This window comes from Desmodus rotundus, chromosome 2 (assembly GCF_022682495.2).
Source record: "Desmodus rotundus isolate HL8 chromosome 2, HLdesRot8A.1, whole genome shotgun sequence".
In the NCBI taxonomy this organism is placed as follows: domain Eukaryota; kingdom Metazoa; phylum Chordata; class Mammalia; order Chiroptera; family Phyllostomidae; genus Desmodus; species Desmodus rotundus.
This window is the reverse complement of record NC_071388.1, coordinates 77,573,800-77,601,325: the sequence shown is the minus strand read 5'-3', so window position 1 is coordinate 77,601,325 and position 27,526 is coordinate 77,573,800. Positions and strand designations below refer to the sequence as shown.

Sequence of the window (27,526 nt, the reverse complement as noted above, 5' to 3'; positions counted from 1 at the left end):
TTTTATAACTGAGTTGCTCCACCTTATACTAGGTTGGTTTTAGAGCATTTTAATAAACATAAGAAGATTTACCTCTACTTGTGATTATCTGATATAGCATAGTGCTCAAGAGTACAGTTTTTAAAGCCAGACAACTTAAATTTACATCTTGCTTACTAGCTGTCACTTTTCTAAGACTCAGAGTACATAGCTTTCCAACTGTTAAGGCAAAGTTAGGCACTGGCTGGTATGGCTTAGTGGATTTTGAGTGCCGGCATGCAAACCAAAGGATCACCAGTTCGATTCCCAGTCAGGGCACATGCCTTGGTTGTAGGCCAGGTCCCCAGTTGGGGGCACGGGAAAGGTAACAACACTATGATGTTTCTCTCCCTCTCTTCCTCCCTCTCTCTCTAAAAATAAATAAATAAAATCTTTTTATAAAAAGACTAAAGTTAGATAGTCTCTATTAAAGTGTTCAGCATCATGTCTGTCATATAGTTAGTGCAAAATAAATGGTAACTATTAAAATATACCACTTTAAGAGACTTTAAAGAAGGGAGAGGGTCATCAAGAAACATGTACAAAGGACCTGTGGACAAAGGCAAAGGGGGGAAGGATGAAGGGTGGGAGGTGGGGGTAGGTGGGGTGGGGGAAAGTAGTGGTGGGAAAATGGAAACAACTGTATTCAGGAAAACAAAAGAGACTTTAGTATATATTAGTATTAGCATAGAGAAAAATCTCTCTATTCTCCTTCTAAATATGAGTCAAACAATTAAAAAGCATGACTTTTTCCCAAGTAACTTCTGGATCACTCATTCACTTAATTATTCAATAAACACTTATGTAGGATAATAGCAATTACCATTGCCAGGCACTATGCTAAGTACTTTTCACAAATGATTTTATTTAATACATATAAAAGCCTCATGAGTCCCTGGCTGGTATTGCTTGTTGGACTGAGCACCGGATGCAAACCTAAAGGTTGCAAGTTAGATAGATTCCCAGTCAGAGAACATGCCTAGGTTGTGGGCCAGGTCTCCAGTTGGGACATGTGAGAGGCAATCAAATCTTTTTTTAAAAAGTCTCATGAGATCAGTAAAGGTATTATCTCTATTTTACAGATGAAGAATTTAGGTTTAAAGAATCCAAATAACTTGCCCAAGGTCACCATGTTGATCCATCACTAATCTGATTCCAGAGGCAGTATTCTTAACCAGTATACCCTAGGCATGCTGGATACTATGGGGATTAAAGATAAGACAGTCCCTGTCACAGAGTCAACAGTAAAACAGCACAAATTAAACAACTCAGCAAGGTAGAATATATGATGGAATCTTGATAAACATCATGTAAGAGGTGCAAGGAAGAACCCATTGAGGTTTAGCTTTTCACTGAAGTCATATTTAAGTTCTAGGAAGTTAGATTGTTTAATAAATTTTGGGGAGCTCAGTTCCTGTGTCATTGGTAACCACTGAAAATTCAGAAATAGGTATAATGTTTCTTAAAGTTTGAATTAAGAGATAGTTCTTAGGAAGGCATAATTGAACTGAGGTTCAATTTGAGCTAAGTTTTAGATAATGAGTAAATTTTGACCAGCAGCTGGAACGAAGCAGCTCATATTAGCCAGCCTCCTAAATTAATGAAGACTCCCATTAGAGTGATCCATCTGGGAGACAGGTTTGAGACAGCACCATAACAAAGTTCCAGTCTAGATCTTTGGAGTTACTCAGTCCTACCCATAACGTATTTCCTGGGTTACATGTCCCTCTAATCTACTTTCCAGTCCTCTGCCTGCATTCATCAGGCCAGGGAATCACATTCACCACCCAAGATGCCAATCCCTACAGCCTTACATCTCATGAAATTCAACTCTACCCTTTCATCTATATTCTCTTTCTTCTCTAGCTCACTAAATGCCTTTGCACAGTAATACAATTTCCTTAAGTTCTGAATCTTTTCCTTGAACATTTCTTCCACCTTAGTTTAACTGAATCCTAGCTTTTTATTGACTACATTATTTTTTGTACTCTCTCAAGATTCTTCTCCAACTTACAAAATTAGGGGTAGAGATTAACAATCTCCTCCCTCAACTACCACTTCCAATGAATATTCTATCTTAACTGCAGTAATTTATTTTTTAAAATTCCCATAAATTGGATATATTACCCCACCCATATTTGTGATCGCCATGTACTGAGCCAAGACCAGCTCTCTAACATTACTAGAATATTCTATTACTTGATTCATGGTTTTCCTCTCTAAAATTATAATCTACCATCAGTGTGAATTTCTAACACTTCTATTAATCAACTCAATACAGAGGACTCAGCTTAATTTAGTCTACTCTAACAAACTTCCTCTACACATCCTCATTTCAGAAACATACATTTATGAACAGATTTAAGGAATAATGTTGCACTTTTCAAGTTCTCAAATGTGAACCTCTCATTCTACTACATACTGCCCTTTGACCCTTCCCTTTCCTCACTCACATTGAACCCATTTTTTGCCCTGACATCCTGTCATGTCCTTTAACCCTAATTAAAACTAAATTCGTATTTCTTCCAAATTCTTCTTCCTGGACTACTTAACACTGCTGAAGAAAGTCACATAATTGTAGTAACTGCAGCTACTACTACAAACTCCAATTTGTTTTAACAAAGACTTTCAAGATTACTTACATTAATAGTTCTTATACTTGTCCCTAATTGTCTTTCTATTCTAACCCAATACCACTTGAAAGTCTCTCTCTACTCAAAAAAACTGGGGGAGAAGGGAGGAGTTTCAAAATCAAGCAAGTCTGAGAAACACTAAATGCTGAGTTACTCTCTTGAAGAGGTACAACATACAGTAGCATAGCAAAGGCTCTGAAAAACCCTGCAGTAAATAAAAAGATATTATAACTACAGTTGTCACACATAATTGTCCATGGAAACTTTTTTTCAAGTAGGCTCATTAATGTCCTGTGACAATAGAAGAGGTTGAAATTATAAATTTGTGATCAGAAAGCCCAGACTTTGAATCCCAGCACTGCTTCCGGATTACTAACTTTTGCTAACAAAGTTTTAAGTCCCGGCCTCCTCATATGTGAATTGGAAATAATAACCACCTTATAAGGCTTTTGAAAGATTTAAAGTGTGTAAAAGCCTTACCAACTGCTTAACACTTAAGTACTCAAAAAGACATGTACACTTAACCCAAAAGAACATGAACACAGATCTTGAAGAATGTTGCCTGAAGCAACCAGTTGAAAACCTAAAGTTTACTTGAACTTTCCAGTTTTAGTTCAATAACCCATCTGAGATTGTGATCTATAACTCTAATGTATGTTATACTTTTGTTGTTGTTGTTAAACATTTTAATAGTCATTCTCCCTTGAATGAGCCATGAATTTAATTATTAATTCATTCAATTGTTAGTAAACCATCTCATATGCCAATATATTTTTTAATTTTTCCCCATTTAATTTACTGTTTCTGATATCCTAGTGAACTTGGAAATAAGATAATCATGCTTATAAATAATTTTAAAGTATAGACTCAATATACTCCAGGGAAAGGATTGAGAAGCTTCTCATGAGTGAATTTTAAACTAAGGCAATGACCACCCCTAAGGCTGTGTTAGGAAGCACACAAATGACATCAGATAAACAGTGTGCAGTTTCCTAATGTGTCAATTTTACTTGAAGGTTTTGGGGAGGAAGAAAGTATTTAAAACAAGCACTGATCGACTGGAGGCATACATATCTCTATATAAGAGCCAGTTTATTTAGAAAGTTACAGAGGTAAGAGAAGTGAGCCAGCTGCTTAGGAAACAAATTACAGAAGCAAAAGAAGGGCCTTCGGAGCTTAGGAGAGAGAAAAGCAAAGGTAACTTGCCTGGAGGGGAGAAAAGAGAGAAGGGAAAAGCACTGCCAAGAGGGAGAGGAACTGTATTTGTACTTTCAAAGGCAAAGAACATCTCTAAAGTACACACACACACAAACGCTAACACTGGTTGCTTATGAAAGGGATTTTAGGTTTTCAACTGCTTTAGGCAATGTCCCCCGGAATCCCTGTTGCAGATGAGGGCCCCCTCCAAAAAAGTTTGAGGCCCTGGCTGGCTACCTCAGTTGGTTAGAGCATTCTCCAGACACACCAAAGTTGAAGGTTCATCCCTGGTCAGGGCACACACAAGAAGCAACGAACAAATGCATGGATAAGTGGAATAACATAGTCAAGTTTACCGCTTTCTAAAATCCATAAATTAAAAAAGAAAACAATTTAAGTTTGAGATGCACTGCCACAAGAGCACTCCTAAATAAAGTTGGCATTGTTAAAGCTGTCTCTGCAAAAATAAACTGTGCAGTAAGAAATGAGGGCCCTGACCGGTAGCTCAGTTGACTAGGACTATACAATATGCCAAGGTTGCGGTTCCGAGCCCTGTCAGGGCACAAATGAGTATCAACCAATGAATGCCTGGGTAAGTGCAACAACAAATCGATGTGGTTTTCTTTCTTTCTCTTTTTCTTTCTTTCTCTCTCTCTCTCATCAATAAATCAATTTTAAAAATGAGAAAAATGATACAAAATAACTGGCTCACCAGGTGTTAGTTTGTGATATAGTACCCAAGACTGAAGATAGTCTTTTAAACCGGAAAGTAAAGCAATTTCAAAAACACAAATATGCTGAGAATAAAAAACACAACCTAAGGACGGCTTTAAATCTTTCGTTTGACTTTTCAATCACTTTTGAAAGACGCACGGGGAGGCTGGAAAAGAAAAAGATTATTCAGCGGGCCAGGTCAGAAGAATGAGACGTGTTGCAGTATTTCTTTGAAGAACGAAGAGTGAATTACCAAGCCCCTCACCTGGCAAGCCCCACCGTCCCACGTTTGCAGCCGCTACTATGTAGCCGAAGGTAAGGGGCAAGAAAGAAGCAAAGTCGAGATCAAAGGAATAGAATAAGTGGACTCCGGCGCTAAGAAGCTGGAAATGAAACTGGAGCATTGGTGGAATTACGGGGAAGGCGTGGCAGGGCAGCGGCAAGCCAGCAGGAAAGATCCGGGGCCGATAAGGCTCCTGGCAAGATGTTCCCAAGGGGAAGAAAGATTGTACGGGTGTTGGGGCGATGCGCTGGGGAGGCTTCCGTGGCAGCTCGGACTGGGCATTCCACTCGGGGAACCCGGGCGAACTCGGAGTCTTCCATTGTGTGCGCCCCTCCGCTCCAACCCCCCACGCCCCTCCCCGCCCCCGCTACAGCCGGAGCCCGGGCCGCGGGCACCCGTCGCCGCCAGCGCCTCCCATTGCCCACGGTAGGAGACAATCTGCTCGGCTCTCCTCCGACCCTTTCTCACCGGGTGAAGAGCGACGTCGCCCGGCCTTCCCCTTGTCCATCTTCTACTGCTGCAGTAGTCGCAATTGCTGTCGCTGTCACCTCAAGACCCCTCTGTTTGGGGGAGGGAGGGGGAGGGGAGAAGGAAAAAAAACAGGAAAGTGTGTGTGGCGCTTGCGCAAGAATCGTCGCGTGCCCTCAGACCGGAAATCAGGCGCCCCTCCCACCACCACGCGGAAATTACTTCCTGGGACTTGTTTTCTCTGCGGGTTGCCACTTCAAGTGTGTAGTTTTGTTGTTTAGTTTTGAGTGACGCTTTTTTTCATTGTCTCTCTCTCCCAATGACAAAGTACAGCCGGGTGCGAAGTTTTAACTGGAGATCGTCAAAGGCCTTGCTGACACGGAAGACTAGGTTGACTAAAAAACGGGAAACTAGGAATTCTACCAGTTCACTGGATCCCGCCAGATGGCCCCAGGAACATGGGAATAAAACGTTACTCCTTTTGCAGTATTACCTTCCTTAAGGTGTCTCCTATATATTTGTCCTTAAGGCGCTTCCCAAACTGAGAAACAAAAAGATCCGGTAATTGCTTTAGCAGTTTGAGTGAAAATAAATTAGGTCAGCTGAGGAAAAAAAAAGTCAGAGGGGATTTATTTAAAAATACAAGCTCAGTGGATTAGAGCATGTTCCCCATAGGCCAAGGTTGCTGTTTCATTCCCCCATCAGGGCACATTCAAGAATCAACCCGTGAATGCATAAATAAGCAGAACAACAAATGGATGTTTTTCTCTCCCTTCCTCTCACTAAGCTCAATTTTTTTTTAAAGTTTAAAAAAAAAAATTTCAAGCTCCCAGATGTGCCTTCCTTAGGGCACACCCACTCAAATCTCCTTTTGCAGTGGCAGCTCCTGCCTTTCTTACACCCTGAACCTGTCTCCAAGGCCCCCCTTTCTCTGATTTTCCAGTAAGCTAACAGTAGACCTGCCTGGGCTCACTTCTTCCCATTACATTCTTGAGAGCCAAAGCATCTTGCCTTGGCTCTCTCCTGTTGCTTTTTCTATTCTAGGTCCTTCCTTGTTTCACTGTCCTCAGCTTATACTCTAAAAGGCAAATGCATGAATGAGTTAATTAATTAAATTCCAGATCCTTACTTTTAAGGCCCAGAAAAAAAAACATAAACTGGACATCAATTTTTAAAATACTAAAATGCTGAGATGATGATAGAAAGTGGGTGAATGTAAACTGGAATTCCTTCAACTAACTTTCATTACTGCACTTAAGGGCATAGTCTTGTCCTAAATGAACTCAACTTTTTTTAAATTTTTATTTATTGATTTTAGAGAAAGAAACATTAATTAGTTGTTCCACTTAGTTATGCATTCATTGGTTGATTCTTGTATATTCTCTGACCAGGGATCAAACCCACAACCTTGGCATATCAGGAGGTTGCTCTAACCAACTTCCTGACCAGGGCTGAACTCAATTTTTAGACTGCTTATTTTTAAGTTCTTTCAAAGAACCCACCGGTTTAGAAAATTGCCCTATTTGATTGGCAATAATGTATATACTTAAATCATTTTTTTAGGTTTTATTTATTTATTTTTAGAGAGAGGGGAAGGGAAGGAGAAAGAGAGGGAGAGAAACATGTCTGAGAGAAACACCAATCAGTTGCCTCTTACACACCCCCAACTGGGGACTTGGCCCCACAAGCCAGGCATGTGCTGGACTGGGAATCGAACCTGCAACTTTCCAATTTGCAGGTCAATGCTCAATCCACTGAGCCACATCAGCCAGGGCTTAAATAATTTTTTTAAATGAGTAAGTTTTAATCACAATACCCTGAACAAAATTCAGCAGCGCACTCTGGTCAGAGGCAAAAATGATTAGGCTTGTACTGTTCCAAGCTAGAAGGCATCCTGGAGATCCTTGAGTATAATACCCATTCCCTTCTCCCAATTATACCAAGGTCAACAAAGGGACTTTCCCAGCGCACCACTACAACCCAGTCTCGTGCTTGAGTCCTGCATCTTAATTACTGTGAGGTCTGTGTTGAGGTAGAGGTAAGCCTCCAGGTGCAACTGGCTATTGGGTTAGGGGGCAGTGCCTTCAAAGGCAGGGATGGCTGAACAGCAGCAATACTTAAGAACTTGCTGAGACTGAAATTCACTACAAGGATTTCATGTAGAGGCCTTCGTTTATTTCTGTTTAACAAACAAAAACTTTGCTTACTGCAAAATATCTGATTTTTAAGTTTACTTATAAATAAACCTTTTTAATTGAATCATTTACCTCAAGAACTAAACTGGCTTGATTTATTAGCCAATTTCATAGAAAACGAACTAACTGCAAAAGATGGAAATGGAGCTGAGAGATGGAAACGTAAAAAGGGAAACCGTAAGTAAACCTAATCTGTTTCCACCCAAACTAGCATCTTCCATAAAAGTGGTTTTAAAGTTTAGCAGTAAGAAGTAAACATATGAGAAATGAAACTGTAAGCAGTTAATCAAATTATTCAGCTTGCAAATATATCATTTAAACTTCTCACTGAACCAAATACAACATTTCTGCTAATACTTAATGAACCAGTTTGTTTCTTTGAGTTGGAGCTTGTTTTGAATAACATTTAAAGATAAATGGCCTTTAAGCCCAAGATTTTCAAAGAATAAGAGGAAAAGGCAAACAATAGCGCACGCCTTTTAACCAGTATTTGTTTTAGCTTTAACAGTCTCTGCTGCAGTTGACTGTATTGCAAACAACTAGAGGACTAAAAAGTTTAGCTTCTACTTTTGAGGGAATTATTTAACAGCCTATTTTGCCTTTTATGAAAGACTAATTAAATGTTTTCTTTTAAGATGTTTTCTGATGTTCAGCTGAAAGATTTCTTATTTGAAAAATATGAAGACCCCAAAAAGTGAATGATTTTTCTTAGTATATTTGGGGATAATGTCGTTTTTTATGTACATTTAGTTCACACTGTATAAAGCCTTTTAAATTAAAATCATTTGAGATTAGAAATTCATCAGCCCAGCGTTTGTAAGAAGAGGAGAGGATGAACTGGTTTGACCTTAATGGGTAGTGTTCTTTATTGAGTGTCCAAAGTGTCTATTAAGTATTTAAAATTTTGGGTATTCATTGTATTTTTGTTTTAAAAGTAGTAGGTATGATTTTAACAGTTTCACGACCTAGGGACAGTGTGAAATTAGTCAACCCTTTATTTTACCCCTTGATTAACAATTTCTTTGAAGAGAGATTAATGAAATCTACAAAGCCCCTTTCTCATCACAAGTGAATCAACTTTAAGTGCAATATGAAAGTAAATGAGTTTGGATGTGCACTGGAGATATCTTGACTTCCTGAACTGCTTTAAAAATTGAAATGAGCAATCTGGAGCTCGTAACGTGGGATCCAGGGAAGCAGATTTTGCAGAGATTATTTGGAGTACTGTATCATGGTGCTATTCACCTCATTTTCACGAGTAGTTCATTCTTATCTTCAAAATATTGAGAATTTTTACATGAAGGAAGTTTCTCTTCCACAGATAAATGAAGTAACATGTGATTGATTAAAAGATGCACGTAGGCTGCTTGATTTCAAAGATAACATCCCTTTTAGGGCAATCAATAATTGCAACTGCCCTAAAATGAAATAGCCTGTTCCCAGAAGTTATGAAAACCTGCAGTAACTCAGGGTATTTGAACAGCAGATGGGTAATCTTTTATCCAGGAAGCTGTAGAAGGAATAGTATATGCACAAACCTTTAACCTAAGATCCCTCAACAGTCATTTGGCCCTGGGACTGAGCCCAATGTACCCTGTACATACACCACTAACTTCTTTGAAGAGTTCTATCTTAATGTGTATTTCTTTAGCATTTCTACATTTGGTTGATTTTTTTTAAAGATGTATTTATTTACTTTTAGAGAGAGGGGAGGGAGAAACAGAGGGAGAGAAACATCAATGTGTTAAAGATACATTGATTGGTTGCCCCTGGCACAGCCCCAAATGAGGACCTGGCCTGCAACCCCGGCATGTGCCCTGAATAGGCATTGATCTGGCGAACTTTTTTTCGCAGGCCAGCACTCAATCCAGTGAGCCACAACAGCTAGGGTGGTTGATTTTTAATTTAAAAAATATATATATTTCATGTTACAATTTAGTAAAATTGAGAGTTTAGGTAGCCAGTAAATCCAATAAGTAGCTGTCAGAATTACTTGAGAGCACCTTTTTTTAAAATTTGTTTATTCATTTTAGAAAGAGAGAGGATGCCCTGGCTGGTGTGGCTCACTGGAATGAGTGTTGGTCTGTGAACAGAAAGTGAGTGCTGGTTTGATTCCCAGTCAGGTCACACGTCTGGGTTGCAGGCCAGGTCCCCAGTAGGGGGCGTGCAAAAGGCAACTATACATTGATGTTTCTCTCCCTCTCTTTCTCCCTCCCTTTCCCTCTCTCAAAAAATAAGTAAATAAAATCTTTTTTAAAAAGAGAGAGCAAAGTAGAGAGAGAAACATTGATTTGTTGTTCCACTTATTTATGTATTCATTGGTTGATTCATGTATGTGCCCTCACCAGAGATGGAACCCACAGCCTCAAGGACAACACACTAACCAAAGGAACTACCCAGCCAGGGCTGGGAGCATCTTTTTTTTAATTACCTGTTTCCAAGTCCAACTTCAGATCTTTTGAATCAAAATCTCCTAGAAGTGGGGCCTAAAAATCCATATGTTTAAAAGATTTCCCAAGAAGACATTATGAGATTTTTTCTTTTTAAGTATAAAACTAAACTACTAATTGCTGGGGGTGGGGGATATAAGGGGACTAAATGGTAATGGAAAAAATACCATAAAAATTAAATTTAAAAAAAACTAAACTACTGAATTATAGATCCTAGGGCTGCACACTCAGGAGATATAAATCATAAGGAAATAGAAAGCAGTGGTTACTTTTGGAGGGAGGGACATGACTTTTGAAGGCACATTAGGGATGGTTGGCAAAGCCAGCCTAGGGTAGTTACAGGGGTGTTTCTTCTCTTTCTTTCTTCTTCTTTTTTTTGATGAAAAACTTCAATCTCCTAACAAATATACAATGAAATATGAGACTCCTCTCACTCCAGGAACCTCCTGTCCCAGTTCCTCTACCCAAAGGCAACCACTGTTAATGGTTTCTTGTGTGTCTTTTCAGAAAGGAGACATTTTCCATCCACACACAAACATAAATGGATATGTGATCCCCTACCTTTGTTGCAGTGACAGCTGTGTGGTGTTTCTCTCTAAAATAGTTCACTAAACTGTTAATTTTAAAATATTCCCAGGGTATTCTGCTGCATACTCAAATTTGGGACCCCCAAGATTTGGTGACATCTGAATTTTTTCTTTCTGTCCTTAATATCCTATTTTCTGTAGGTTTTTACCTCAGGTAGATTAAATTCAGCCATTTTTGTCTTTCCTGGCTGAGAGGTAGGCAGGGGGGAGGGATACTATTTAGTTAGTTTTTTTTTTAATATGGAGCGCTTCACAGACTTGTGTGTCACCCTTGCACAGGGCCCGTGCTAATCTTCTCTGCGCCACTCCAACTCTAGTAGATGTGCTGCCGGAGCAGGGACTGGTTTTTTTCGAACAACTATCTATATAATTTTATAAGCTCTGTCATTTTCTACTATTTTTTACATTTACTAAATGGAATTGTATACAAGCATAATTATGTTCTCTTAAAAAACCTCATAATTGCATTCTGTGTTGGGAAAATAAAAATAATGCTTCTTTTGTACCAAAACAGTAATTGTTTTCTTAAAATATGTTTTCCAATGGCTTTTTTGTTTTGTTTTTCTACATAAATTAATTAATGCATGTTCATTGTTTTTTTTAAAAAAAGTATTTTAGATATTTTAAAATATTGTAGAGGCATCCTTCATTCTGTACTTCTTAGTGGCATAGGATACACAAAAGGAACTACTTTTTTAAATATGCCAACAGACAGTAATTACTGTAATAGGGTATTACTATGTAACCAGAGGTAAGGGGAAATAAGGATTTATTACCAATGGGTATAAAGTTACAGTTTTGCAGATGAAAATGTTCTGTGGATTGATAGCAATAATGGTTGCACAATAATGTGATTGTACCTAATGCCACTAAACTGCATACCTAAAAATGGTTAAAACAGTAAATTTTAGTATATTTTACCTCAATTAAAAATAATAACCATATCTACAGTAAAACATTACAGCTGTGTCACCACCTAATCCAGATTACCAGAAGGACCTAATTTGAAAGTCTCATTAATTATTATATACTGTTCTCCTTTTTTTACGTCATTAAACATAAAATGACTAGATTACTCATTATAGGAAACTCAATAACTAAGAAATGCCCTCAGTAAATTTTGGTGAATGAATAAAATAAACAGTCAAATACTATACATTGTTAAGATCACTGGTAAAAATTAATCTTCTCTCTGGCTCCTAGACCTGCCTGAGTTTCTTTGGGTATGTAACTTTACCTGTGAAAGCCTCACTTCTCTATAAAGTGAGTAGCTAAGAGTATCATCAGTAACATCCCTTGCAGCTCTAACAATCTTATTCTTGAAGCTAAGCTATCTTACTCCAATCCATTCTTTGGAAAACTAAGCACATAAAACAGTTTGATGCTCTCCTTTATTTTAATGGACCGACTTGATTTGCAAGAGAGAAAACAAATATGTGTATAGATGCATAAGATACTCTAAAAATAACTCATAAATTGACATTTATTAACTTTAGGATTATAGAAAAAGTCTTTATAATTTTTTAAAGCTGTGCATGCATCTTTCTCCTGTATATACAGCTACAGGACTTTTGCTATTACATACTTCCTTATGCTGTTAGCAAAAATCATAAAATTCTAACAACAATATTTAATTGCCTGCTGTTCACCAGGCACTATTCCAAGAACTAGAGAAACAGCAGTGAACTAAACGAAGTCCTTGCCCCTGCTCTCATAGAACTTACATTCTAAGGGGGGAAACAGACAATACACAAGTATATCTCAGTTGGTAATAAGTACTAAAAGAAAAGGAAAGGGGAAGAGAGAGAAAGAGAATGAAGGAAAGAGAGAGAAAGAAAAGTAAAGAAAGGAGGAAGGCTTAGAGGGAATTGCCCTTTCAGGTAGAATGCTCAGAGAAAGTTTCTCTGGTCACTAAACAGGTGGGCAGAAACCTTAAGGAAATGAAGCCCTATGGATATCTAGAGGAAGAGTGTTCCAAGGTGTGAGTACAGAAAGGGAGAATGCCGTGAAGCAGTCGCTTGCTCCACAAGTTGGAGGCAAGGAGGCCAGTTGTGGCTAAAGTGAAGTAAGCAAGAGAATGGTGGGAAATGATACCTGAGAATGAGCTACAAGCTAGGTCATGTAGCTACATGAGTACATAAGCAAGAGAACGGAAGGAAATGACATTGGAGAGCTAAGGGCCCTGTAGAACTTTGTAGGCCCTGGTAAGGACTTAGGCTTTTATTCCTAAAGTGAAAGGGGAAATTGAGAATTTTGAACTACGGTGTGAGATCCAATTTAGATGTTAAAAAAGATCATGGAAAACAGACTGCAGGAAGGTAAGAGCTTATGCTACTGACTGGAAGTAGGTTGTGGATTGCCAGTGTCAGTGTTAAGAAATTAGGGAGAGAGAGTATTAATGTATTTGTTAAGAACATAAATTTTAAAGTCAACCACTCTCAGTATCTAATCGTTTATTTAATAGTTGTTTGGCTTTAGGGCAAGCCCTAACCTTTCAAAGCCTTTTCGTTTCCCTTTAGGCTTTGTCCATAATAACTCTAAATTAATTCCTTAACTTCTCTTTTTCTTTTCAGATATCAGAATAACCAAATCATCTATTATTAGATAAACCGATTATAACCTACACTGCTATCCCTTGTAAAATTTATTAAATGCTTACTGTGGAAATAAAGACCAACTAAATGAGAAAAAGCAAAACCTATTTATTCTGAGCTGCCAAAATAAGGGAGTCAGCCACCTTCACTTGCACTTTGGCAGACACTCAAAGGCAGGCAGAGGGGTAGGGAAGCTTCATAATGGGAAGAGAGGAAAGCCTGCTGGCATGGGGAAGCTGTAGGCAGGCTAACTATAGGAATGGGGCATCCTATGTGATTGGTTAGGGGTGCATACTTGGCTTTCTCCTGTAGGTCCTAAGGTGAAAGTGGGGATAAAAATTAGGAAAGCTGTCAGTTGTTAATCAAGTCCTGGTCATTTGGGGTCAAATGTAACAAAAGTTACTGTTTAGCTTCCTGGTCACTAAAGTAGCAGTCTGACTTCCTGTAAGTCTGCCTTACAGCAGGCTAGCTTTATGAGGCTAGCTGTTTGTTGTAGACAAGGGGTTGGTTCCTGGGCAAGTTGCTGCAGGTTGTGGGTAAAAGTTCTATTTTTTTTCAAAATTCTATGTTTATATATGGTCTGGACATTGTTTCTTAGTATGTTCAGTCTCTCACTACTTTGCATCACTCACAGTTATTTTGAGTTAGAGTATTACAATAGGCTAAGAGGTTAATGTCTTCGTGAAGTGCTTAATTTAGCATGATTTCCCACCAGAAGAATTTAGCAAGCTGAATATTTTATTTTTTCTACCACTAACATATTATTTCTTTTCACTTTCAGTGGTTACCAATGACACAGGAACTGAGCTTCCAAAAATTTATTGAACAATCTGACTTACTAGAAGAACTTAAATATGACTTCAATGAAAAAGCTGAGTTGAGACACCTAGAGACACAAAGGCCATTTGTCTATAATTATTACAAAAATTTCCCTGAGAGGAATTGCAAGCGCTACCAGGCCCTTGGCCATTTGCTCGAAAAATACATTTATGAGCTTTTGGAGAAAGTGTGCAAATTACAAAAAGTATACATCCCACCAGAAGCTGATAAGGAACCAAGAAGCTTTTTTTTTATGAGTGAGACAGCATTAACAAATCATCATTCTGCTCTTCTTGTCCTTCTTCAAGACCATGGGGTCCTTCGAGCTGGTCAGTGGAGTCAGCAGGCAATAATACATCATGGGCTGCAACATGGAAGTCAGATACCATGTATTCAAATGGCATTGCAGGCACATTATGATGTAATTGTGCTAAACCCCAATGACAATTTTGTGGACCTAAAGATGGAAAAAGAATGGAAAGGTCTTTTAACACAAAATATTGAGTCCTCTTCCCTAAAAATGGTTCAAACTGAGAGCTTTTTATCTCTCCAGTATATTCCAAAAAGATGCAGCAACACTCCTGAAGAACACATGGCTTACATTTGGGATTACTTCATTTCAAAGACTGAAGGCAAGGATGTTGCCTTCATTGTACATGGTTACGGAGGCTTGGTTTTCATGGACTTACTTGTTCACAGGAAGTGGGAAGTGATGAGCAAAGTATATGCTGTTGCGCTCATTGACTCTCAACATCATGTAGGACACCAGCTGGGAAGTGATGTACAGTTGTTAGCATGGATAAAGCACCACTGCCGTGAATGGGTGACAAGCCCTAAGCCTCTGGATAAACCTGCAACTACTGTTTTGAAAAAAGAGTTTCCTATGGTTTCTGCTGGTACGGAAAAACATGACTTGGCCCTTTCCTCTAGCCTTCAGTCCATTTTTAAATACTTTAAAAGAGCTCTGAAAGCCAAAACAACTATTAACTTCTCCCCTGTGCCAAAAGTAACTAGAAGCTCCACGAAAATAAAGCAAAGTGCTTAAGTTACTTTTTTGTCATGTAAGATTTTTTTTTCATTCCACTGAAACTTTGCTAAGGTAGATACTAGAAGAAAAAACTTCTAGCTCAGACACAATATTATATTCTGGATTAAGATTTGATTTGTTAATTTTTCTAAAGTGAATATCTTCTCTTTTGTAGCCTATTGATGAACCAGGAAGTCAGTCCATACCATCATTAAATTTTGTAGTATTAGTTAAGTTAGAGGATATTTCTTTTGAAAAGTGACTTTTCTTATGGTTTAATAGAATGACACCATAACTTTAGTCAATAGAAATTAAATATTAAGTAAATCTTTGATTCTATGTGATTAATGCCATATTAAAATTACATGTGAACATAAAAATTAAATATCATAAGTGAATTCCATTCTTTGTATGCTTTTTTATTTTTATTTATTTATTTTTAGAGAAAGGGGAAGGGAGGGAAAAAGAAAAGGACAAAAGCATCCACATGAGAGATTGCCTCTCATAGGCACCACGACCAGGGACCAAACCCACAACCTAGCATGTGCCCTGACCAGGAATTGAACCAGCAGCCTTTCACTGTGTGCTACAACACACAACCAACTGAGCCACACTGGTCAGGGCCCATCCTTTGTATGTCTGTGTTCTTTTGTTTAAAACTTTTTGTCGTGTGTGTGTTTACTCATACATTCAGCTAATATTTGAGTGCCTACTATGTGCCAGTCAATACTAGGTCTTGGGGACACAGGCAAACAAGGCCAACATTGCCTTTATCCTTATGGAGTTTACAATGAACAACAAATTGCAAGTGTGAAGAGTGTTAAAAAAATAAAGGATCCCATGGAACATCTAATATGATCCTAACAAGCCTTGGCATTCAAAGAATAGTTCCTGGAGAAAATGGTGCTTAGTTTGAAGAACAGTAGTAGTTAACTGGGAAAACAGTCATAGAAAAAGAACACTAAGCAGGAGGAAAAAGTCCAGTTCAGCTAAAGCTAAAAAATTATGAGGCAGTAGTGCCAAGAAAACATTATGCATTGACATTTATTAACAACAGTAAGGAAGACTACATTCAAGAGGAATTACTGCAATGGGGGTTTTGCAGTAGGGCATGGAGATTAGGATAAACTCTAAAACATGAGGATGAGTGGAGGGGATTTGTAGCCAATGAGCAGGGGAAGGGTCACTGAATGGAAAATTACTCAATGATAACATCAGGGCTTAAGAAAGATTCTTGCTGAAGAAAAGCCAGGGTGATACAATACTAAGAGTGGAGTATGAAGTATTTTACCACATATGAAGGATAATCCAATATCAAGGATGGGAGTTTCTCACTGAACTGACTCAGCAGAATTCTTGCTAAAACTGGGCTAAGCCGACTAAGTACAGAGTCCAACACTGGAGCTTAGTTGACAGGAGGGCTTAGAGGAGCCAGACTCAGATTTGGTTAAGGAGAGATTCTTTATTAGTAGCTGGAAAATTAAGTTAGAGAAATAAGCAGAGGCAACTTATGCAAGGCTTCATTGTCCATCATTAACATTTTCAACTTTATGCTAATGACAATGAAAGCCATTGAATGGTTTTAGACAGAAGACTATTATCAGATTCACATTTTATAAAGAATATCCTGCCCTGGCTGGTGTGTCTCAGTTGGTTGGAGCATTGTCCCGTAAACTGAAAGGTTGACAGTTCAATTCCTGGTCAGGGTACATGCCTGGGGTTGTAGGTTCAGTCCCCAGTTGGGGCACGTATGAGAGGCAACTGATCAATGTTTCTCTCTCACATAGATGTTTCTCTCCCTCTGTAAAAATCAATAAGCATAGCCTCAGGTGAGGATAAATATGTATATATACACATATACATACGTGTGTGTGTGTGTGTGTGTGTATACCTTTCATTTTGCTGGCCAGCACTCAACCTATGGATCCACATCAGCCAGGGCCCAATGAGGAATTTATAATCAGGTCACCCTGTGAGATTACTTTCCATCATTGCACTTGTGAATTTTACTACAGAACCTCCTTTTCATCCACAATAGCCATTAGTATAAGGAGGTATCTCATTGTAGTTTTGATTTGCAGTTCTGTTAATGATTAGTGATGTTAAACATCTTTCCATGTGGTTATTGGCCATTTCAGTATGTTCTTTAGAGGAATGTCTATTTAAGTTCTTTGCTCACTTTTAACTCTGGCTGGTGTGGCTCAGTGGATTGAGCATCGGCCTGTGAACAAAGGGTTGCCGGTTCGATCCCCAGTCAGGGCACATGCCTGGCCAGGTCCCCAGTAGGGGCTGCTTGAGAGGCAACCACACAATGATGTTTCTCTCCTCTTTCTCCCTTTCTTCCCCTCCCAAAAATAAATAAATAAAATCTCTAAAAGTTCTTTGCCCACTTTTGAATTGGTTGTTTGCTTTTCTTTTGTTATGGAGTTGTAGTAGTTCTTTGTATATTCTAGAAAGTAATCCCTTGTCAGATGTATGATTTGTAGTTGTCTTGTTACTTTCTTAATAGTGTCCTTTGATGTACACAAGATTTTAATTTTGGTGAAGCCCAAAACATGTATTTTTTCTTTTGTGGCCTGTGCTTTTGGGGTCATATCCAAGAAATCATTGTCAAATCCAATGCCATGACATTTTCCCCCTATGTTTCCTTCTCAGAGATTTATAGTTTTCATTGTTATGTTGAAGTCTCTGATCCATTTTGAGTTAATTTTTGTGTATGGTTTTAGGGTAAGGGTCTAACTTTGTTTACCACCATTCATTGAAAAGGCTCTCCTTCCCCCAGTAAATGATGGTGTGCCTTATGTTTTCATAATGACAACTAAGTTAATACACTTTAAAATGCTGGGCTGGCGGGGGGTGGGGGTGGGGGGGATGTGATAGCTTAAACGAAACACATACGGACTCCATTTTGACCCAAAGGCCAGTAATTCACAGCATGTGCCCTAACTTCATTTTCACATTAGATCTTCAAATGAGCTAAGGGCAGGGAGAGATATTCAGTGTTGCCTATCAGAGTTCAAGCATTCTACCAGGTACTGGCGATAAACTGGTCAAAAAGGTTAGTAAATTAAAGTTCTAGCATTAAGGATTTCAAAACTGAGTCAAATTTGTGAAAACATCGTTTTATTTTAGGGTTGCGTGAGTAAATGCTTATAAAGGGACTGTGCAGAAGTAGATTAAGAGAAGGGGTTTGAAAGAGTTTTAAATAATAGAAGAACAAAAAAAAGAAAAAGAAAAAATGGGAGAACAGAACAAGAACCCCCACCTACTTTGCACGTCTAGGTTGAGAGGGTTGCTCTCATTGGAACACGGGCAGGAACCACCCTCCTATCCCACAGCACCGCTTTCTAGACTGGAATACTTGCCCCTGCGTCGTGACGTCATAATATCGCGCCGACAGGAGAGGGCGGGATTTCCGGCTGCGAGTCGCGGATCGCGGGTCAGTGACGGTTTCTGCGAGAACTGATACTCGTGCTGTGGAGCAGGTGTGGCGGTCGTCCTGAGAGGCCGCACTTCACCGCGGAGTCTTGCGTCTTCTCCGGCAGGAGCCACTGTCTGTGCAGTCCTGGTATGGGCGTTTGTTGTCATCTCCCAGTGTGTGTGTTGAAGTGGAAGGACGCGGGAAACATTCTAAGATAAGACTTAGTGTAGCGCGTGCACTCAGAAGACCAGCAGTTAAGAGGAAGCCCATAGTGATGCATAACATAGTGCTATTGGTCGATATATATAATACATAAAATTTGAATTTTTGGAAACTTTAGCTGTGCTGTCGACTTTGGAAAAAGTATCCCAGTTGTACCGTGTTGGGTTGGCATTGTACAGAAATTAACAGCCATATTGGTCTAAAAACGTCATATTTTTTTTCTATTTGTATGTGGGTAATGCACTTTGGTAAACATTTAAGGCCTTATCTATCTATATGAGTTTGATTACAGAAACAAAGTATTCTCTAATGAAAAATGGAAGCCCGGTGATTTACGAAACTATAAATAGTGCAATACCCGGACAAGAGCAGTGTTTCCCAAAATGACCCTTAATCGCTTTCTTATGTTTTGGGTTTTCATTTCTATGGTATAAAAATATTTACCAGTTACAGAGACAAAACTCAAAAAACATTTATTCTGAAATCACAGTTTCTCATATTGGGGCTGACGACTCCAAGTTAAATATTCTGGGGAGTCTAAAGTAAATTGGGTTTTTTTTTCTTTAAAATGTGTTTATTTGAAAAATACTTGAGCACTTAATATCTTGCTCCCTGCATATGTATATGTGGTCAGTTTGGTTCAAATAAACCCTTAGAAAAATTCTCTTAAAAAAAAAGGAAAACAATACTTGAGTGATTTTTGAGAGCTGTATACTGCCAAGCATTGAATTCAGTGTTAATGTAAACACAATCTCTGTCCTGATAGTTTACCATCTAGTGTGGCAAATAAGAAGCAATTACAGTGGAAAAACTTATGTACTATGTTATTGAAATACAGGGTGCTATAAGAACTAATAGTAATACTTGATCTAAAGTTTGAGGTGAATTGCTAGAAAGGTGTAGCTGAAGAGGTGAGCAAAGGATGACATTGTGAAAAACTTTGTAAACTTTTTTTTATAAATGTTGACTTTAATCTGGCAGCTGTAGGCTTAGAAATACACATATTACTTCATTGATCAGATTTGCACTTGCTCCTAATGGCTTAAAGATGAGGGAGAGCAAATCTGGAGGATAGAAGATACAATTAAGAAAATGGGGTTGGGTCTTGGCTGCACAGGTCAGTTGGTTAAAGTGTCATCCCAATATGCCAAGGTTGTGAGTTTGATCTCTGGTCAGGGCACATAATAAAAACAAACAAATGCATAAATAAGTGGAACAATGCATCAATGTTTCTCTCTCAAAAATTTAATTAATAAAAATTTTTTTATCTTCACCCAAGGACATTTTTTTCTTTGCTTTCAGAGAGAGAGGTAGAGAGAGAAACATTGCTTGGTTCCCCGCCTCCCCCCCGTACGCACCTGGACCAGGGGATCAAACCTGCATCCCAGGTATGTGCCCGGACTAGGAATCAAACTGCAACCCTTTGGCCACTGGATGATGCTCCAACCAACTGAGCTACACCATCAAGGCAAATTAATAAGAAATTTTTAAAAAGAAAAAAAATGGGGTTGAAGAGAAATGAATGGATCCAAGAAATGTATAGAAAGTAAAGTGAATACAACTCAAATGGATTAGATATGATGTGTGTGTGAGAGAACAGTAATCAAATGACTCCCAGTTTCTGGCTTTAGCAAATGAATGGATAGCTGTGTCTCTCCCTGAAACAATGGCAGAGGGAGAAGCAGATTGGGAAGAAAAGGGAGAGAGATTATTTCAATTTGTTGCTTTTGAGGTGTCTTCTGATTCATGGTGATTGAAGCTACTGAGGTAAATTCGACCTCATAGGGAATATGTTTAGATTGAAAAAAGGGCTAAGGACAGAACTCAGAGGCACCCTTAAAGGGGGTGGGGGTATGGAGCATCTGAGCATGGGTGCACCCATGAGGTCAGTGAGGCAGGAGATCCAGGAGGGTGCAGAGTCATTAAAAGAAGCCAAAGGAAGAAGAAAATTTTCTTTTCAGGTGTTTTAGTTGCGTTTTGTAAAAAGTTGAATTCCCTTTTTTTAAAGTTCTTTTTTCTTAAAGATTTTATTTATTTATCTTTAGAGAGAGAGGAAGGGAAGGAGAAAAAAGGAGAGAAACATTTTTCTGTGGTTGCCTCTGACACATCCCCAGTTGGGTACTCCGCCACAACCCAGGCATGTGCCCTGACTGCAAATCAAACCAGCAACCCTTTGGTTCACAGGCCAACACTTAATCCACTGAACCACACCAGCCAGGACCGAATTCCTTTTTGCTTTTCCTTCAAATTGGGCACTAGTTTCACATCTTTAAGCATCTTCACTGTTTTGTGGACCTCCAGGCCCTTAGGATAAAATTGTAGAGCTTTTATATATTTGCCCTAATTTTGGACATTTTGTAAAAGGCGAAAGATTTGTGCATTCTGAAGAGAAACCAGAGTATTAATTTTGGACATTTTGTTTGGCAGTAACATTATTTGCTGCAAATAAAGTCTGTACTGGAGAAAGGAAGTTTGTTTTGTTTTGTTTTAAAATCAGTAGATCTTTCTATATTTCTGTTTTGGAAACCAGTACAGCAACTCCTAAGTGCTTTTTTTTTTTTTTTTACTAGTTGCCATATTCTATAACTTTTCAGCCCTTTGCCTTCATGTGTTGCTTATGTTAGGGATCTTATATTTGGGTCTGTATAGGGTGGGACAAAAGTAGGTTACAGTGTGAGTACAGGAAACAGTTTACTCTTGTATTATTATTTATTAATTATTGTATTTTTCCATAAGAACAACTATAAACCTACTTTTGCCCCACCCTGTATCTGGTTTAGTATAGAATAGAGAAGAACACAGCACCATGATCTTAGCCACATCAGTGGTATATAACTTTGTTAACTAGTAACATTGATTTTTCTGGGCCTAGACTCAAATCTAAAAAGGATCTTCAGCATGGACAGCAGTGTGGGAATTGGCTGTGGGAGTGGGGCAGGGGGTGGTGGAATGGGTGGAGGAGGGCAGAAGGAGAATTGGGACAGCTGTAATAGAATAACAATAAGAAAATGACAAAAAATAAAAATAAAAATTTTATATCTAAAAAAAATAAAAAGGATTTTCAAAGTATTTTGTCTAAAGCAATATTGAAATTCATGTCTAAAATAACAACCCAAATAAGTTTTACCCTTATTTATCAGAGGCTCTAAGCCACAGGAGTCTAGGAAAAATTAATGGTGCAGCAAATAAAGTACTAAGATTCCACTTTTGTGTTTCAGAAATTGATTGTATTTTGATCTCTCAGATTTATACGTGCTGAGTTAGTTGAGGTTTTTAAAATCTTTGTATAACTTTTCACTACGTTTTTCTTCTTTTATAGGGGTTTTCTTTCATGACTGTTTTCCTCAAAATGAGTGTTAGCATCACCTTCGTGAGACCTTTTGCCAGAGTTTTGGTGCCATTTACCCTTAACAGGAAGAGAAGTGTTTTATATTCATCAATTCTGCAGAGATACACGTCTTCCAAAATACCACCTGTGCCCTGTCCTAATAAGGAGAGTACATCACCTGAACAGCTGGAATTGGATGGGTGGAAAACTACAATGAAGTCTGGTGTGCAAGAAGGTGTTTCAGGAGTCTTAAGTACCAAGGATGAAGATCCTTTAGTGGCCACTAGGGAGTTAATTGAGATGTGGAGATTGCTTGGCAGAGAAGTTCCAGAACACATCAGTGAGGAAGAGCTAAAAACGATTATGGAATGTGTTTCTAAATCATCAAAAAAAAAATATTTAAAATTTTTGTATGTTAAGGAAAAAATGAAAAAAGCTAGGCAAATTAAAAGGGAAATGAAAGCAGCAGCAAAGGAAAAAGCAAAAGAAGACCAGCTACTAGAAACCACTAAGGAAAATGAACAGCAAAACTTCCTATTTCTACGACTTTGGGATAGGAATATGGACATAGCAATGGGCTGGAAGGGTGCCCAAGCCATGCAGTTTGGGCAACCTTTGGTGTTTGACATGGCTTATGATAATTACATGAAACCAAAAGAGCTACAGAATACTGTTTCCCAACTTTTAGAAAGCGAAGGATGGAACAGAAGAGATGTTGATCCTTTCCATATTTATTTCTGCAATCTTAAAATAGATGGCCCTTTTCATAGGGAGTTAATTAAACGTTATGGAGAAAAGTGGAACAAACTGCTTTTAACAGCAACAGAGAAGTCACACATAGATATATTCCCAAAGGACAGTATTGTATATTTAACTGCAGATTCTCCCAATGTTATGACTACTTTCAAGCATGACAAAATTTATATAGTGGGAGCTTTTGTTGATAAGAATATGCAGCCAGGCACATCCCTAGCCAAGGCAAAACGGCTGAATCTGGCAACGGAATGCCTTCCATTAGATAAGTATTTACAGTGGGACACTGGTACAAAAAATCTCACCTTAGATCAAGTAATACGTATTTTGTTATGTCTGAAAAACAATGGTAGTTGGGAAGAGGCTCTGAAGTTTGTTCCAAAGAGAAAACATACTGGTTATCTGGAGATTCCTCAGCATTCTCAAGAGTTTATCAACAGATTGAAGAAGGCAAAGACTATTAAGTCATTTCAAAAGGGCTCTCTGAATATATACACACAGAAAAGATGACTTAAGAGAACATTTGATAGCTTAAAAAGTAAATAGATTGGAAATACAGTTGTTAGTCTCTTCCTGAATGGAATTCACTTGCTCTTAGAGGTTGTCTTTCCAAACTGACTGAAGTATTGTACTTTCCCCAATTAAGTAAATATCTGCAAAACTTTGGAAATGTATATATTTTTTACTATAAAGAAAAATCTTAGTAAAAAGGGTTGTCCAGGTTTTTTGAGGCCAGTAAACCAGTTGTATCATTGTGGCTTTTTGATGAATACTTTGAGTCTCTGCCTCCATTTTCCCTTCTAAAATGTTCTTTTAGCTATGTCAACAACTACCCTTTTATCAAAAATTGATAGAGAAAATATTTCTAAACTTCGAGGGGTCATTCACTTATTAAAGTAATATTTGGTACAGTGCTGGGCATGTCATAAGGCACTAAGGTATATTGTTCAACTGAATATTAAACAAAAGGTAAGCAGTCCTATAGCATGCCATGGGATTTGGCTATATAATGAAAAAATGGGTTTGGGGAGATAAAACTCATTTCTTGTCCTCTTAAAAAGTTTTATTTGGTGAGTGTTACATACAGTACTTCCTTTTCTAGGAAATAGTTTCTTTCCTCCAGCCACTTGATTCGAATGGAAGTTGTCCTATTTTTACAGACCTATCTGCCCTGGCCACAGCTGATTATCCCCAAGTAGATACCTCACTCAAGTTTAGAGATGGGCATCTGACTTTAAGGTAGACCCGTCACAACACTTGTCCAAGATTTTTGGACTTGATAACTAAGATAGCTTGTGTTAGTTCCTTTTTTGTGGTGGGTTTGGACAGATAAAAAGCTCTAAAATTGGTCGTGGACATGTCCTTTTCGGTGAAAGAAGCCAGGAGAGAGTGAAGCTTACCTACAGAAATAAGGACAATTTCTGGAGCTGTTCAAGTCCCTGCTTCCAATTGACTCAGGTCTAGCTATAGATTTCCTTTAGCATTTATTGGTTGTTCAAACCACATGTGATACCTAGCATCCCTCTAATAAATTCTCCTTTGCCTAAGCCAGTTTGAGTTAGGTTTGCTACCTAATGAGTCCTAATATACTTGAGAAAATACTTGTTTTCTGAGAAGTGAACTTCAGGAACCATAATCATTGTAGACTAACTGCACCATTAAAGTTGTTGAAAACATAGGGAAATAGAGATATATGGCCAAGCATTTCTACTTAGTTTCTGAACTGAAAATTAGCGTAAAATGCTATTCAATACCTTTCTTAAAGCAGGGCCTAAATTTTACCAAATACTTAAGTACCTACTTTGTGCCAAACAGAATGCAGTTTACATGATTTATTTAAACAAGTTATAGGTACCATTATTAATATCTTTTTTACAGATAAGGAAAATTTAATCAAAATAATTCGGCCTTTAAGTATTTCAAAAGATCTGACTTTAAAGTCCCAGCTTTTAACCTATAAATCACGCACTCTAATAAGGTGAGAATAAAATGCAATGGAAAAATATGGCTATGCCTAACCTAAAGGGGATCAGGAAGGTCCTTGAGGAAGTGATGTGTTAATTTAGAATTGATGACAAGTGTGATATGAATGAATTTCAACTGTTAGACCCTATTAAAGTGGCAAGGTGTTACTAGAACTGCTTGAGATACACTGCAGTTAAAATAGCATAGAGGTTAAAGAATAAGAGGTTAAGATTTCCTGGCAGGGTCAGCACTCGAGTGAGGCAAATAAGGCTCCTAGGGGCACCTCACTAGTCTCCCAGCCTTATTCCCAGGGTTCCAGCTCCACCCTGCAGCCTCTTGACGTGGCAAATTGCTTAATCTCTTGAATCCCAATTTGTTCTCATCTATAAAAAGATTAGAAATACCGTATTTGCTGTGTATAATGCACTCATGTAGTGTACACCCACATCTTTGTGCACGTTATACACGGGATTATTATACCCTTTATTACACCCATGGTCTGTAATAATCCCGTGTATAACGCGCATCCTTTTTTTCCCCTCAAAAATTTGGGCAAAATGTGTACATTACAGCAAAACATGGTATTTTTTGACTCATGTAAAACAATTCAGTATCTGGCACATAAGCTTTTTATTTTTTTAAGATTTTGTTTTTAGAGAGGAGAAGGGAGGGAGAAAAAGATGTGTGAGAGATACATTCATCTGTTGCCTCTTGCACACCCCCAACTGAGGACTTGTCCCAAAATCCAGGCATGTACCCTGACTGGGAATCAAACCAGCAATCTTTTGGTTCGCAGGCCAGTATTCAATCCACTGAGCCACACTATCCAGGGCAATAAGTTTTAAGTAAAAATTCAGAATATACATTCAAAATGGAGTGGAATTTCATTGGAATGTATGGAATTTTTAGTAGTACTATACAAGTTATTGTGTCCCTTTAAGTAGCACATTCTTACTTCTGTGTAACAGTAAGCAGTTATTTGAGTAATGCAACACTAGAATTAAAAATAAGACCAGGGGTGGGGTGGAGGGATGGGGAGAAAAGGCAGACAACTGTAATTGAATAACAATAAAAAGTTAAAAAATATTTTTTTTAAAAAAGAGAGAGACTCAGGCTCTCACTAGGCACAGTACTCTGAGAAAAAATGCTATGTGATTTCTTCATTTATTAAACATGTCGAAATGCAAAAAATAATAATAATAAAGACCACTTTCTTTCAAACAGCCAAGTTGTAATTGATTTCTAAGGCTGCTTTTCTCTTATGTAGATAAATCACAATGGCAACATCATCCAGTTTGAATTCATACTGATTTTAATTTTCCAAATTTTCCAGAATTTGGAACTAACAAAACCTCAGATGCTGCTTCAATTTCTCCAAACAAGAGGATCTAATTTCCCAGGCACTAAGTAGAGAGTAATGGCTTTTCTATCTGAAACACCTAATAATTTATAGTATTCTTCCTCTTTGAAGGCAACTTTTGTTGCCTATATTTTAATTGTCTTTGCTTCTTACCTATTACAGACATGTTTTTATGGAATGCTATTTCTAGTTCTCTTGCTCTTGTCAAACATGCTACCAAATTCCCAGCTTTTAATAATTAGAACAATTTTAAAAGAAAAAAGAAGCCTTTACTTGCTACAATTATCCCTATAATATTACCTAGTTGAACTTTATATCTAAGCCAGATTCTTCAAGCAAGCATTTCAAGTGCTTAATAGTCACGTGTAGCTAGTGGCTATCACACTGAACACTGCAACTCTACAGCACTGCTTGATAACCCTGTGCTCTGCTTTGTGCTTATATCAGTTCTATCGTTTCTCACCAGATTCAGTGGCCATTTGCATGGCATAACTTCCTCTTTGATTTCCATGTCACAATTGTTTTATTTTTCCCACTCTAGCAGCTTATCTTCCTCATTGGCTCATTCATTCATTTAGCAAATATTTATTGAGAACCTGGTATGTGCCCAGCCCAGAAGTGTTTTAGATGTTAGTGATACAGTAATGAACAAAGTATTTCTGGCCGTCATGGATATTAAATTCTGGGCAGAGAGCAGGCAGACATAATTATGTAAAATGTCAAGTGGTCATGATATCAAGTTTAGCACGCTCCCACTCCTCTCTTCCCCCACCCCCCACTGTATGAGGACACAACAAGAAGGCAGCCATTTTCATGCCAGTAAAAAAGCTCTCATAAGAACTTGACCACACTGGCACCTTAATCTTGAACTTTTTCACCTCTAGAACTGTGAGAGAGAAATGTTTGTTGTTTAAGGCAAAAAAAAAAAAAAAAAACCCTTAAGGGAGAAAGGGGAATGCTAGCATCAGTTGGCATTACATTTTATAAAAGGTGGTTGGGAACTGCCTTCTAAGCAGGTTGTTCACTGCACAAGAGCACCCATACCACCCCTTCCAAGCTGTGCAGTCTGGTGCAGGACTATATTTGCTAAGAAGGAAGAAGCACCATTTTCTTCATTCAAAGGCACTATCTGCCTTTAAATCATATGCTTAAAATTTTGCATCCAATAAGAGAGCATCTCTTTTCTAATTTGCATAGACTAGTAAGATTTATATTTGAGCAGAGATCTGAAGGAAGTAAGAGTGAGCTATGGAGATACGGGGGTAGAGGGTTCCAAGTAAAGTGAGGAATGAATGCAACGGCTCTTTGAGAGGGTTTAAAGTACAAGGATGCTAGTGACAGAAGCAGAGTACCTAAAGAGAGCTGAAGGTGAGATCAGGGTTATAGGGGTCTGTCATACAAGCCTCTTAGACCATTGTAAGGACTTTGGTTTTTATTTTGAACATGATGGGAAAATCAGATGATCTTGAACAAAGAAGTGACATGTTCCTGA

The 27,526-nt window shown here is 38.2% G+C and overlaps 3 protein-coding genes and 1 non-coding gene across 9 annotated transcripts in view; 2 read left to right on the top strand and 2 right to left on the bottom strand.

The window, feature by feature from the left end:
* Positions 1–5,510, bottom strand: part of SENP7 (SUMO specific peptidase 7) — a 119,643-nt gene extending 114,133 nt beyond the window's left edge. For 4 of the 5 annotated variants that reach the window (XM_045193538.2, XM_045193541.2, XM_045193542.2 and 1 more), the window contains exon 1: positions 4,828–5,047. In XM_045193538.2, the coding sequence (XP_045049473.2) occupies positions 4,828–4,966 (139 nt within the window). In that variant the 5' untranslated portion in view covers positions 4,967–5,047. Of the gene's footprint in view, positions 1–4,827; positions 5,048–5,313 lie in introns of those variants that run through there. The other variant, XM_053918294.2, reaches the window with a different exon arrangement.
* Positions 4,973–15,329, top strand: LOC112302587 (putative protein ARB2BP). Its single transcript, XM_053918295.1, has 2 exons — positions 4,973–5,271; positions 13,921–15,329. The coding sequence occupies exons 1-2, from the start codon at positions 5,047–5,049 to the stop codon at positions 15,001–15,003; spliced, it is 1,308 nt and encodes a 435-aa protein (XP_053774270.1). The 5' UTR covers positions 4,973–5,046; the 3' UTR covers positions 15,004–15,329.
* On the bottom strand, positions 10,780–10,882 carry LOC112302646 (U6 spliceosomal RNA). The gene has a single exon (XR_002974582.2). It is a non-coding gene; the product is annotated as a U6 spliceosomal RNA (small nuclear RNA).
* A 3,068-nt stretch (positions 15,330–18,397) lies between the features above and the next one.
* TRMT10C (tRNA methyltransferase 10C, mitochondrial RNase P subunit) lies at positions 18,398–25,897 on the top strand. 2 transcript variants are annotated; one of them, XM_045193573.2, is made up of 3 exons: positions 18,398–18,553; positions 19,931–20,016; positions 21,948–25,897. In XM_045193573.2, exon 3 carries the CDS (start codon positions 21,960–21,962, stop codon positions 23,217–23,219), a length of 1,260 nt encoding a protein of 419 aa, XP_045049508.1. In that variant the 5' UTR covers positions 18,398–18,553; positions 19,931–20,016; positions 21,948–21,959; the 3' UTR covers positions 23,220–25,897. The 2 variants fall into 2 exon arrangements, with proteins under 2 accessions (XP_045049508.1, XP_024413978.1); XM_024558210.4 differs by lacking the exon at positions 19,931–20,016.
* Positions 25,898–27,526: the final 1,629 nt, after the last annotated feature.